At 38.3% G+C, this 12,330-nt stretch overlaps 1 protein-coding gene across 15 annotated transcripts in view; it reads left to right on the top strand.

Annotated features, from left to right (window-relative positions):
• TAB3 (TGF-beta activated kinase 1 (MAP3K7) binding protein 3) overlaps positions 1-12,330 on the top strand; it is a 60,283-nt gene that overhangs the window by 25,642 nt on the left and 22,311 nt on the right. For 8 of the 15 annotated variants that reach the window (XR_011536238.1, XR_011536237.1, XM_070606134.1 and 5 more), the window contains exons 5-8: positions 986-1,109; positions 3,262-3,453; positions 7,909-9,370; positions 10,448-10,608. Coding sequence is in view for 13 of the 15 variants with exons in the window: in XM_070606134.1 (XP_070462235.1) it covers positions 3,352-3,453; positions 7,909-9,370; positions 10,448-10,608 (1,725 nt within the window). In the remaining 2 variants the exon portion in view is untranslated. Of the gene's footprint in view, positions 1-985; positions 1,110-3,261; positions 3,454-7,537; positions 7,654-7,908; positions 9,371-10,447; positions 10,609-12,330 lie in introns of all 15 variants that reach the window. The other 7 variants (XM_070606137.1, XM_070606136.1, XM_070606138.1 and 4 more) reach the window with 3 other exon arrangements.

The raw sequence follows: 12,330 nt of genomic DNA, 5'->3' as shown, positions 1-12,330 counted from the left end.
ATCAGTTGATCCATTTATTTTTTTAAATATTTTCTTCATTTAGTATAGGATCCAGTCTAGGATTTAGTTGTTATGGCTGTGTCTTCTTTAATCTGTAATATTTTTCTAGCCTTTGCCTTTTATGACGTTGGCAATTTGTGGGTTTTTTTTGTTTTTTTTTTTTTGAGGAAGATTAGCCCTGAGCTAACATCTGCTGCCAATCCTCCTCTTTTGCTGAGGAAGACTGGCCCTAAGCTAACATCCATGCCCATCTTCCTCTGCTTTATACATGGGATGCCTACCACAGCATGGCTTTAGCCAAACAGTGCCATGTCTGCACCTGGGATCTGAACCAGCAAACCCTGGGCTGCCGAGAAGTGAAACGTGCGAACTTAACCGCTGCACCACTGGGCCGGCCCCGACATTGGCAATTTTAAGATGACGTTCTCACTACCCTACTCCCTGCTTTTTTTTTTTTTTTAAAGATTGGCGTCTGAGCTAACAACTGTTGCCAATCTTTTTTTCTTTTTAATTGCTTTTTCTCCCCAAATCCCCCCCAGTACATAGTTGTATATTTTAGTTGTGGGTCCTTCTAGTTGGTGGCATGTGGGACGCCGCCTCGACATGGCCTGATGAGCAGTGCCACGTCCGTGCCCAGGATCCAAACTGGCAAAACCCTGGAGCGTGCGAACTTAATCACTCGGCCACAGGGCCAGCCCCCTCCCTGCTTTTTTTTTTAATAGAACATTTCCCATTTTGGATTTATCTGTTTTCATGAGTAGTTTCAGGTTATGCATTTCTGGCTGGAATACCATATAGTGATATATTCTTCTCAGGGTATCACATCAGGTGTATGCTGTGCATCTGTCCCTCATGGGTGATGTTTTGATTACCTAGTCAAGAGACTGTTGGCTATATCCACTCTATAGTTAAATTTTTCCCCCTTGCAACTAATAAGCAATTCTTTGGGGAAACACTTTATTAATATATCCTACTCTTTATCCAGATTTCCCCCTAGATTTAGCATCCTTTGATGATTCTTGCTTGAAGTAGTCTGTACTGTGATGGCTGCAAAATGATGATTTTTCCAGCTCCAACACTCTCTGCACATTTACCAGCTGGATTCCACTGTAAGCAAAAGCCCTCCCTTCTCCATCTATGTATGTTTGTATTTAACTGTCTACTTATTATTGATGTGGACTCATGGGTTTCTCTTTTCTACAGGCCTATAATTCATTACTATTTTTAATTATTTTGGTGCTCAAATTGTCAGAGATTCAGCCAGCGGGAGCCTCTTCAAGCTGATTTCCAGGTTATTCTAACAAGCTCCCACCTTTTTTTTTCCCCCCTGAGGAAGATTGGCCCTGAGCTAACATCTGTGCCAGTCTTCCTCTATTTTTGTATGTGGGTTGCCACCACACCATGGCTGTGGACAAGTGGTATAGGTCCATGCCCAGGAAGTGAACCCGGGCCACTGAAGTGGAGGACGCTGAACTTAAACACTTGGGCATGGGGCTGGCCCCTACATAACTCTTGACAGTCTTGGCTTAGAAAGAAGAGAGAGAGCTAGATGCCCAGTAAAAGTCAGCAGATTGCATGCAAAATGAAATTCCTTTCCTATAATGAAAGTCAAATTTCAGATTACATATTTATTTTTTAATTACGTATGTAATTATAAACTAGCAGAAGTAATTCAATATTTTCCTTAAGCATTTTTTATTTTTAAAATATTCTCCATAGTTCTCTACATTGCCCCAAGTAATGGTGTAATTTAAGTTTTGGGGCCTATTTGCAAGAAATAAAAGATCTGGTGTGGGATGATACTCTCATATGTGTGTGGTTTAGACATGTATCTTATAATCATGGTTTCCGTGTATCCTATGAATATGCAGGTGTTTACTTCTCATTCTTAAAAATATTTGACTATCTAGTGAGTGAACACAGGAAAAATATTACGAGATTGTATGGTATACACTGTATGTTTTTTCCCTTTTAAAAATGGGAAATACGGGGCTGGCCCCATGGCCGAGTGGTTAAGTTCGCGCGCTCCGCTGCAGGCGGCCCAGTGTTTCGTTAGTTCGAATCCTGGGCGCGGACATGGCACTGCTCATCAGACCACGCTGAGGCAGCATCCCACATGCCACAATTAGAAGAACCCACAACGAAGAATACACAACTATGTACCGGGGGGCTTTGGGGAGAAAAAGGAAAAAATAAAATCTTTAAAAAAAAAAAAAAATGGGAAATACAAGTTAAACAGTGGATCAGTTAATTGTCCCTTGATGCTACCAGTTGATTTATCATTTCATTATTACTTTACTACAGTCAAGTGTTGCTTAATCACGGGGATTTGTTCTGAGAAATGTGTCGTTAAGCGATTTTTTCGTTGTGCGAACATCATAGAGTGTACTTACAAAACGTAGATGGTACAGCCTACTATACACCTAGGCTATATGGTACTAATCTTACGGGACTAGCCTTGTATATGCAGTCTAGCGTTGACTGAAATGCTGTTAGACAGCACTTGACTGTAGTTGCCTTTATTTATATGGGTGCTTAATTTGACTAGTGCCAGTGAGATTTGAGGTCAGTTACCTCTAATCAAACTGTCCCCGCCAATCCCACCATCTTCGCACCTGTGCCAGTCGCACAGAACTAGGCGAAGGCCTAGCTAGGCAGGTCTGGCTGATAGTAGGCTACCAGCATCATCTTTGAAAACAAAAGATTCTCCATTTTCATTTTTCTTTGCCCAGTTGTTTCATTTAGACGTTGGGTTTCCTTTACCTGGACTTCAAATTTGAACCTTTTGGCTTCAAAGTATAGGGAGAATATAAGGCAAACAGGACAAGTATGCCTTGCAGTGTTGTTATCAAGTCTTTCCTTATTTTATTATTTCAGACATTAAAATGATTCCTCTGCTTTAGAGGAGTGATGTGATAGCCTTTGGGAAACTGAATGATTATACACAAGGAGGATTTCTCAAGGCTAGAAAAATATGGTGGCCAAAGAATAATACTCTATTTTTAATCTAGCTGCTTGTGTTTTTTTAAACAGTAAAATGAAACTGAAGTTTTGGGGAATTTTTTTTTTGGCTTTTTTTTAAACCAGTGATTGGCTGTATTACATCAGAAGGGCTTTGGCTAAATTTAATTTGTCAATTTTCCAACTTTGGAATTAGATATACTTATTTTAGTTCTCTCCATTTTAATATATTGATGATTTCTGTTTGAATAAAGTGAAATATGTAATTAAATTTAACCATACTTTAATTTCTTTTAATAGAAAATGATTGTAGCGTTGGAAGATCATTGCTATTGGAAGGCCGGTTAGCATCCATTTCCTGAGAGAAACTTGACCACCATTTGCTCTGGCATGGCGCAAAGCAGTCCACAGCTTGATATGCAGGTTCTCCATGACCTCCGACAACGTTTCCCTGAGATTCCAGAGGGTGTGGTGTCTCAGTGCATGATACAGGTAGATTGCCCACCATTGATAGTGATATTAAGTTACAGTTTTCCTTATTAGAGCTGGCTTTGTGTCGTGGTGACTAGAACTCAGTTAAGTTTTCTTAGATATGTGGTGCGGGGGCAGCATTTAGAGCAGGATTTCTCAACCTTGGCGCTGTCAACATCTTGGGCTGGATAATCTTTGTTGTTGGAGTCTGCCTTGTGCATTATAGGATGTTTCGCAGCATCCCTGGCCTCTACCCTCTAGATGCCAATAATATCCTTGCAGTTGTGACAACCAAAAATGTCTCCAGACATTGTCAAATGTCCCATGGGAGGCAAAATCTCCCCCATTGAGAACCACTGATTTAGAGAAAAGAGTAGAGGCATGCAGCAAAAAAAAAAAAAAAAAAAAAAAAAAAAAGGTTCTCCTCACATTTCCCTTCTTAAATTTTTTGGGTTGTCTCATCAGTTCCCAAATCCTTAGAATTGAATTTTGAATCTCAAATTTATCATTATAACTTCTTAGACTATGTTCTCTTGAGCCTATTTTTCAAAGTTTGTAGAGTCCACTTCTTATTGTTTTTCTACTTGGTAAATGCTTACTAATGCCTAATTTGTAAGTGTAAGGCTACTTTCTTTAGTTTAATCATGTTCTTTTTGTCTTGTTGTCTTTTATTGAAATAAGTCTTTCATCTCTGATAGAACATGTCTTCCCAGTCAAGGGGCAACAGAGAAACAGGCCTAACACTCCCCGTGTTGAGTTTTGCATCATCCTTCACAGGATCTCAGTAGGTTTGGGGTTATAACATTTCCCTATTTGGTTGACTTTTGGGAGCAGCACTTCTGTCCTGCCCACTGGACTTCTCGCACACACAATCAGTTCAAACTCTGCCTTATGGCGTAATATGCAAACTGTACCTTATTGCAGTGTGAGCGGCTCAGGATACAGCCTAAGTCTATATACAGTTGAGGTTAATCAGAAATAGAGACTCACTGAACAGTGGTGGTAACAGAGCTGCTTCCTTTATTTGCAAGCCCGTCTACTAGGTCTAGACTTTTGGGCTTATGGGTTTTGTGCTATAGCTTGCTTTTGTTTTTTCTAACGCACATTCCCAGTCTGAATTTACACTCTTTATTTTAGCCCCATTTTGGTCTCTGGTAGAACAAAGGTACTTCCCACTGACATGAAACCAAACATGAGTGAGGCCTCTAGTTAAAACCACTTCCTAGCAGTCACCTTCCACACCTATCTTAGGACCGCACCTAGCTCTAACCTTGTTTTATTTTTAACTTAATTTTATTTAGCCCTTTATTACCTGTATTTTTTCATAGCTTAGTGTCTTCATCTCACTTAGTAAACTGAAGGAATGGAATTTAAATTCAACTCTGAACATTTGTTGATAACTTACATTGTCCTAAGTCTTTTACTTATTTTGTCCCTTTGGCATTAATAGAGTTTATTGGTAGGAAGACTTACCACCTACTGGCTCTGGAAAGTTTCTCTGTTGGCATGAAAATATGAGACTCAATAGTTTGCATTTCATATACAAGCCTTAAAGCCTCTCTCTGGTCTGTCATCCCTTGATTTAGGATCACTTTTTAGGAGTATGACGCTTATGTGCCTAAGTCCTTTCAAGAGTGTTCATATGTTCTTAAAAATTCTGACCCCTTACACGCCACAACTAGAAGGACCCACAACTAAGAATATACAACTATGTACCGGGGTACTTTGGGGAGAAAAAGGAAAAAAATAAAATTAAAAAAAAAAAATTCTGACCTCTTTATCCAACTAAACAATTTTGATTTCTTTAACTATTCTTCATATTTACTGTTTGATAAATTTTTATCCAGTTTTTTTCTTTTAAGACATTTAGCAGGTCAGATATGACATTTGCATCTATTCTGGTGGTATTCTTTTGAAAATACTTCCATAAAGATAATACTTAAATATCTTGTATTTGTGGTTTTAATTTTTTTTTATAAAAAAATTTACACAACTTGTCACTGTAGACATGCATTTAAATTGGCTGACAAATCCAACTTTGTATCATTTCGAATTTGGATCCTTTTTGTGATGATACTGATTAGGCTACCTAATTCAGTGTAGAAAACATGAAATTTCCCGATCATTAATAAAAATGTCAAATAGTAAAGTGACCACGACTGCTTTAGTTTTCAAATAAAACTCTAGTTTTTATTCTCCCCTTAATCCATAGGTTTATAAACAACTTGAAGGAGATACTTTATTTTCACTTTTTATATATTTTTTTCTTTAGATAGCTGTCAGTGACATTTTCTAGTAGGCACTCAGTTTGAATCCTTTGGCTCCAAATTTGCTAAACCTAAAAGGCTAGTATTCATTCCCTTTGAAATAACTTAAAGTTTCTCAATTATGATGACCTTCTCTCTAGTTCATAAATATACATAGATATGCACATACATATATTACTATATATTTATTTTAGGAAAAAGTACATTTTATGTAAAAATGAAACACTTCACTTCTGCTGAGAATCAAATAAGGTTAAACCTAAAACAGGACATACAATGCCACAATTTCAGAGTGGGGAGAGTGCTTGGGGTTCATCTACTCAAGTAATTTACAGATGAGGAAAGAGATCCTGGGAAGTTACATGGCTTGACAACAGGCGCTTAACTAGTTAACTGGAAAGCCAGTTCTAGATTCTTGGTCTCCTGACTCCCACTGTTCTTTCCACTATAACAGTAATTTCAAGAGAGAGGATGTCAGGCCAAAAGTACATTACTATACTGAAGCTTTAGGAAGTAGAAGAGATTCAGTCAAGCAAACCTTTGCAAAATGAATTCTCAGAAATTTAAACAATTGGCTTTATCAAACTCCATAGATAACTTTTATCCTTTTCCTTATATAAAGTTTTTGATATTAAAATTCAAATACTTTAAAAAATATTTTCTGAGCCATAGGAAAAAAACATAATTGTTGAAATATAAGAATAATAATGAAAACTCAAAGTTTGGGCTTTCTCTTTCTTTCTTTTTAAATTTTTTTCATTTTTAAAAAAGTTTTTTTAAAGATTTTTATTTTTCCTTCTCCCCAAAGCCCCCAGTACATAGTTGTATATATTTTAGTTGTGGGTCCTTGTAGTTGTGGTACGTGGGACGCTGCCTCAGTGTGGCCTGATGAGTGGTGCTAGGTCCACGCCCAGGATCCAAACCAACGAAACCCTGGGCCGCTGAAGCAGAGCACGCAAAATTAACCACTCGGCCACAGGGCCAGCCCCTGGGCTTTTTCTTATCCTGTTTGAAAATCACGTTGATCAAGAGAGAGAAGCTTGATATTAAGCAAATTTGGAGCCGGAGGATTCAAACTGAGTGCCTACTAGAAGATGTCACTGACAGCTATCTAAAGAAAAAAAAATACAAAAAGCGAAAATAAAGTCTCTCCTTCAAGTTGTTTATAAACCTATGGATTAAGGGGAGAACAAAAACTAGAGTTTTATTTGAAACTTAAAGCAGTCATGGTCACTTTACTATTTTACTAACCTAATTTTACTATTACTCTGAATTCTGTGTTTTAATGGAAAACCTACGTTATAACATCCTAAAATTAAAAAAGCGGGAACCTTTTATTAGTTTGACTACTGCTGATTGGAACATCTAAAATGTCAATTTACTATTACCATCTTTGCGTGTGTATATAACTCAAAAAAATCAAATCTTTAAATGATTTTGCAAGTTTACCCAGCTACCTTTCAGTGGATAAAGTTTTGAGACTCTGGGAGCGTGAATGAATTTCGTTAAGGCAGTCAAGACTTGGTTTTTTGTGTTAAATTGCCATAGCTTTGGTAAAGTCATAGAACCATAGTTCAAAAAGTGGGCTTATTTTTTACTGATTTCTCTGTTTAGCTTAATTTTTCATAATGATACAGACAGTTGAAGTTATGTAGTGATAACTTTGGTTAAAAGGAAAGTGAAGGCTGCTTTAGAATTTTTATTGTTTTGACTCTTCAGGAATTTCATTATAATTTTTTTTCTCCTTTTGTGGTCTTTTGAAAACTAAAACATCGTTATTTTCATGTTTATCAGTTTAAATATTAATGATGGATATTACTTATACTTGTATATTGCAGCAATTGTGGTGAATCCAAGATTAGCCCAACATTTTAATTTATTGAGATGCAACAAGTATAAAATGAGTCCTGGATTTGGAGTCAGAACAGTTGGGGTTGAGTCACAATGTTCATTAGTAGGTACTTTACGTTTCTGTAGCAGTAGCAGTAGTGGTAGTACTAGTCACGTGAGCTAAATGTCTGTACAATAATATGAAATGTTTGGAATCTCCTTTTCAGGATAGATGATCGTGAAGCTTTTTGTGCTTGAAGTAGTGTTCTCTAATTATTCTAGGACAATTGTATTTGCATAACTCTTTGGCAAAGCTTGACTTCCACTATTAGGGTGTGTTAATTTTGCCAATGTTACTTTTACCATTTTTCTCCCTTAGAATAACAACAATCTTGAAGCCTGTTGCCGAGCCCTTTCACAGGAGAGTAGCAAATACTTATATATGGAATACCATAGTCCAGATGACAACAGGATGAATAGAAATCGCCTTTTGCATATTAACCTGGGTATCCATTCTCCTGGTAGCTACCACCCAGGAGATGGAGCACAACTTAATGGTGGTCGAACACTGGTACATAGCTCAAGTGATGGACATATTGATCCACAGCATGCAGCAGGTAAACAGCTGATATGTTTAGTTCAGGAACCACACTCAGCTCCAGCTGTTGTGGCTGCTACTCCCAATTACAATCCTTTTTTTATGAATGAACAGAATAGAAGTGCAGCTACTCCTCCTTCACAGCCACCTCAACAGCCATCTTCCATGCAAACAGGAATGAATCCATCTGCTATGCAAGGGCCTTCACCACCACCGCCGCCACCTCCTTCATACATGCACATACCTCGGTATAGTACAAATCCAATTACTGTTACAGTATCCCAAAACCTACCCTCTGGACAGACTGTACCAAGAGCTTTACAAATTCTTCCACAAATTCCAAGCAATCTCTATGGGTCTCCTGGTTCTATTTACATTAGACAGACATCTCAGAGTTCACCAGGAAGACAAACTCCTCAGAGTGCGCCATGGCAGTCCTCACCGCAGGGCCCCGTGCCTCATTATGGCCAACGTCCTTTACCTGTTTATCCACATCAACAGAACTATCAGCCTTCTCAGTATTCTCCCAAACAACAGCAGATTCCTCAAGCTGCTTACCATTCACCACCTCCTTCTCAGTGTCCTTCACCCTTCAGCTCTCCACAGCATCAAGTGCAACCTTCCCAGTTGGGCCACCCAAGTTCTCATGTCTTTATGCCACCTAGTCCTTCAACTACTCCACCCCATCCATATCAACAAGGACCTCCTAGCTATCAGAAACAGGGAAGCCATTCAGTAGCCTATCTCCCATACACAACATCTAGCTTACCCAAAGGATCCATGAAGAAGATTGAAATTACAGTTGAACCTTCTCAGAGACCTGGGACAGCAATTAATAGGAGTCCTTCACCTATCAGTAATCAACCGTCTCCACGGAATCAGCATTCTCTGTACACAGCCACCACGCCACCTTCAAGTTCTCCTTCAAGAGGGATATCCAGTCAACCGAAACCTCCATTTAGTGTTAACCCTGTGTATATTACATATACACAGCCAACCGGACCTTCGTGTGCTCCATCACCATCTCCTCGGGTGATACCAAACCCAACTACAGTTTTTAAAATTACAGTAGGCCGAGCAACGACTGAAAATCTTTTAAATTTAGTGGACCAAGAAGAGCGTTCTGCAGCCCCAGAACCTATCCAGCCCATTTCAGTGATACCGGGCTCTGGGGGAGAAAAGGGAAGCCATAGGTATCAGAGGAGTTCTAGTTCTGGATCAGATGACTATGCCTATACACAAGGTAATTTTCACCCTTTTATGAAATTTGATCTTTGTGGGGAGGCAGCAATCTCCTGTTCAAAACAAAATAGTTTAGTTTAATTAAATATTTAGTATTTATTAAATATTGGGCAATAGCATTACTATTAAGAATAGGGTTAGTGCTTCAGAGTCATCTATAGACTTTGTTTAAAATATGAAAATGTAGGGCCAGCTCCAGTGACCTAGTGGTTAAGTTTGGTGAGCTCCACTTCGGCAGCCCAGGTTTGGTTCCCGGGCATGGACCCACACCACGCGTCTGTCAGTGGCCATGCCATGACGGCAGCTCACATGCAAAAGAGGAAGATTGGCAGCAGATGTTAGCTCAGGGTGAATCTTCCTCAGCAAAAAAAAAAAAAAGAGAAAAAAGAAAATGTAGACATGATAATAGTGATGTAATAAGCCTTTGTTTTAGGAAGAACATTGGGAGAAAAATATAGACAAGTGAAGTTGATAGTGTCAAAAATACAAACTACAGAATGGGAAAAAGGATTCATAGAGGGTGGACTAGTGTTCACTAGGTGAAAGAATTTGAATCTTTTCTAAAGAAGATCTCCTGAAGGGTCTAATGATATTTATAAGTAATGTATATTTAAGAGAAGCGGGATTAGTAATGAAAAACATTGTTGGATTAGTTAATAGTGGGCCTAACTAAATGTAAAGGAGAATAGAGTATGTTAGAAGTCTATCTATTTCAAGATACCTGAGAATTTACCTTATATACCTTTCAGTATATAAGAAGGGAAGTAGTTATGATTGTAATTCACTATGTGTGGTATTGAGCCTGTTTAAAACACACACAGCTATAGTTAAAGAGATTCTTAGGGAAACTAGGGAAAGAGGGATGTAGAGGTGGTGTCATTTTGGCAGTAGTTACAAGAGCTAAATTAAAGCAGATATGGAGGGAGAGTAGTATTAGAAAGACATGAGAATAAATGCCAACTCAAATTGGATGACAGGGTTCCTTATGGGTATTTTATACATTAGCAGTGCATATAAAAATTTCCTGGTCACTTGTTCATTGTTATTCTCTGCAATGACTTTATCTGTAATGCTATAGCCTTGCTGTTACATCAGCGAGCAAGGATGGAGAGGTTAGCAAAGCAATTGAAACTTGAGAAAGAGGAGCTAGAGCGGTTGAAGGCTGAAGTGAACGGTATGGAGCATGACTTGATGCAGAGACGGCTCAGAAGGGTCAGCTGCAGCACTGCGACCCCAACGGTAAGTGACCTGTTGGGATGTATGGATAGGAAGGTGGGCGCTTTGGCTGTCTAGGCCGCTTGTTTTTCCTTTAGGTTCTCTTCCTTGGCAGAGTTTTGTTTCTGTTTTCTAAACAATAGATGAAGGACTTTGCCTTCAGTAGTTCTCAAATTTGATAATTTGACATAATTTGATGCTTTATTTTTTTCACATGTATAAATTCCATAGGCTCATCAGAATTTTCAAATACTGACCATTACAATCAGGGTATAGCATCTCATTTACCATAAATTGCTTTCTGTCAAAATAGAAATGAAAAGTGCACTGTGACCACATATTTTGTAAATAGTTCTTATGTGTTCATTTATTCTTCTAAGCAAAAATATGTTATTTTTCTAAGTACATTAATTCAAACGAGTTAGAATGAGATCAGTTTGAATTTGGGGAAAGTGTTGACTCTAGACTATTTTAAGGCAGAGCAATTTTGTTAGGTGTGAATAGCTGTAGAAACTAAGACGACAGTATTGCCGGTGGTCCTAACAGGAACTGCTCTCATGAAAGGATTCAGATAATATCTATTTAACATGTTATTAATATTTATGAATTCTTAACATCGTAAACAAGTCTGAACATTTTGAAACCAGTCTTCTAAAATCTTGTGACATCACAAGCTTTCTATGATCCAACATGTCATTTCACCTTGTCACATTCATCCATTCAACAAGCATATTTTTAGTTTATGAATGTGGTCCTATGCTAGGTACTTAGTGCATACCTGCTAGTGGGAGAAATAGATCCATCAACAGATAACTATACTACAGTGGTAAGTGCCATGTATGCTCACGGGTCATGAGAGAACTCATACATCAACTAGTTTCTGTATATACTTGACACACTTCTCCACTCTCTCACATTATCCTCCAGTTGGAATGCCCTTCTAAAGCTCTGCATGTATAAATACTATCTGTTCTTCAGGGCTCGCCTTAACCTCTGCTTTTTCCACAGAGCCATTCCTTATTTTTCTACCTTCTCTAAATGGAGAGTAATCTCTCAGAGTTTGCAAGTTTAGAGAAGTGGGCAGGTATGTCAGGCCTCTTGGAAGACAGCATGTCTGCAGCTCTGCCCTCATAGAGCAGTTTTTAACTGAGGTTTGTGGCTTCAAAGGAGATCTGTAAATACCTGAAATTATGTGCAGAGTTTCACATGTGTGTTGATATGGAAGCGGGTCTGTAGCTTTCATCTGATTTTTATAAGGTTATTAGGTTGAAGGGAAAAACAGTGAGGAACCAGTGCCCTCAGTGGTATAATATTGCTATATAGGTAGTGAGCAAAGGGGAAGGCAATTTAGAAGGGGAAAGAACAGGAGGTAACGAAGGCTTGAGGGCAAGACGGAGACTGACTTTAGGGAGGCAGTGAATACAGTTCTCACTTCAGCTGAGATTTCTGATGTCGTAACAAGTTAATGGGCATAGGTGGAGTGGGGCTTAGACCCTAAGCTTGAGGTGTTTGAACTTGATTCTGCTGGTAATAGGGAACCAGTGGAAGTTTTTGAGGAGGAGATAATTGAGAAATAGGCATATTTAATATTTTAATGAAATTTTTTCTAATATTGCCTAAATTCCTAAGTATAGTCAGTATTAAGAGTAAGAAGGGAGGGTTTTACTTAAAACACTTGGAAAATTACAAAGCTATCTTTAAGTGAAAGGTAGTATTAGTGTAAATCAAATTTCTACCTCATTTTTT

This window comes from Equus przewalskii, chromosome X, assembly GCF_037783145.1.
Source record: "Equus przewalskii isolate Varuska chromosome X, EquPr2, whole genome shotgun sequence".
NCBI classification, from domain to species: Eukaryota; Metazoa; Chordata; class Mammalia; order Perissodactyla; family Equidae; genus Equus; species Equus przewalskii.
The sequence above is the reverse complement of the archived record's forward strand: the minus strand, read 5'-3'. Positions and strand labels throughout refer to the sequence as shown.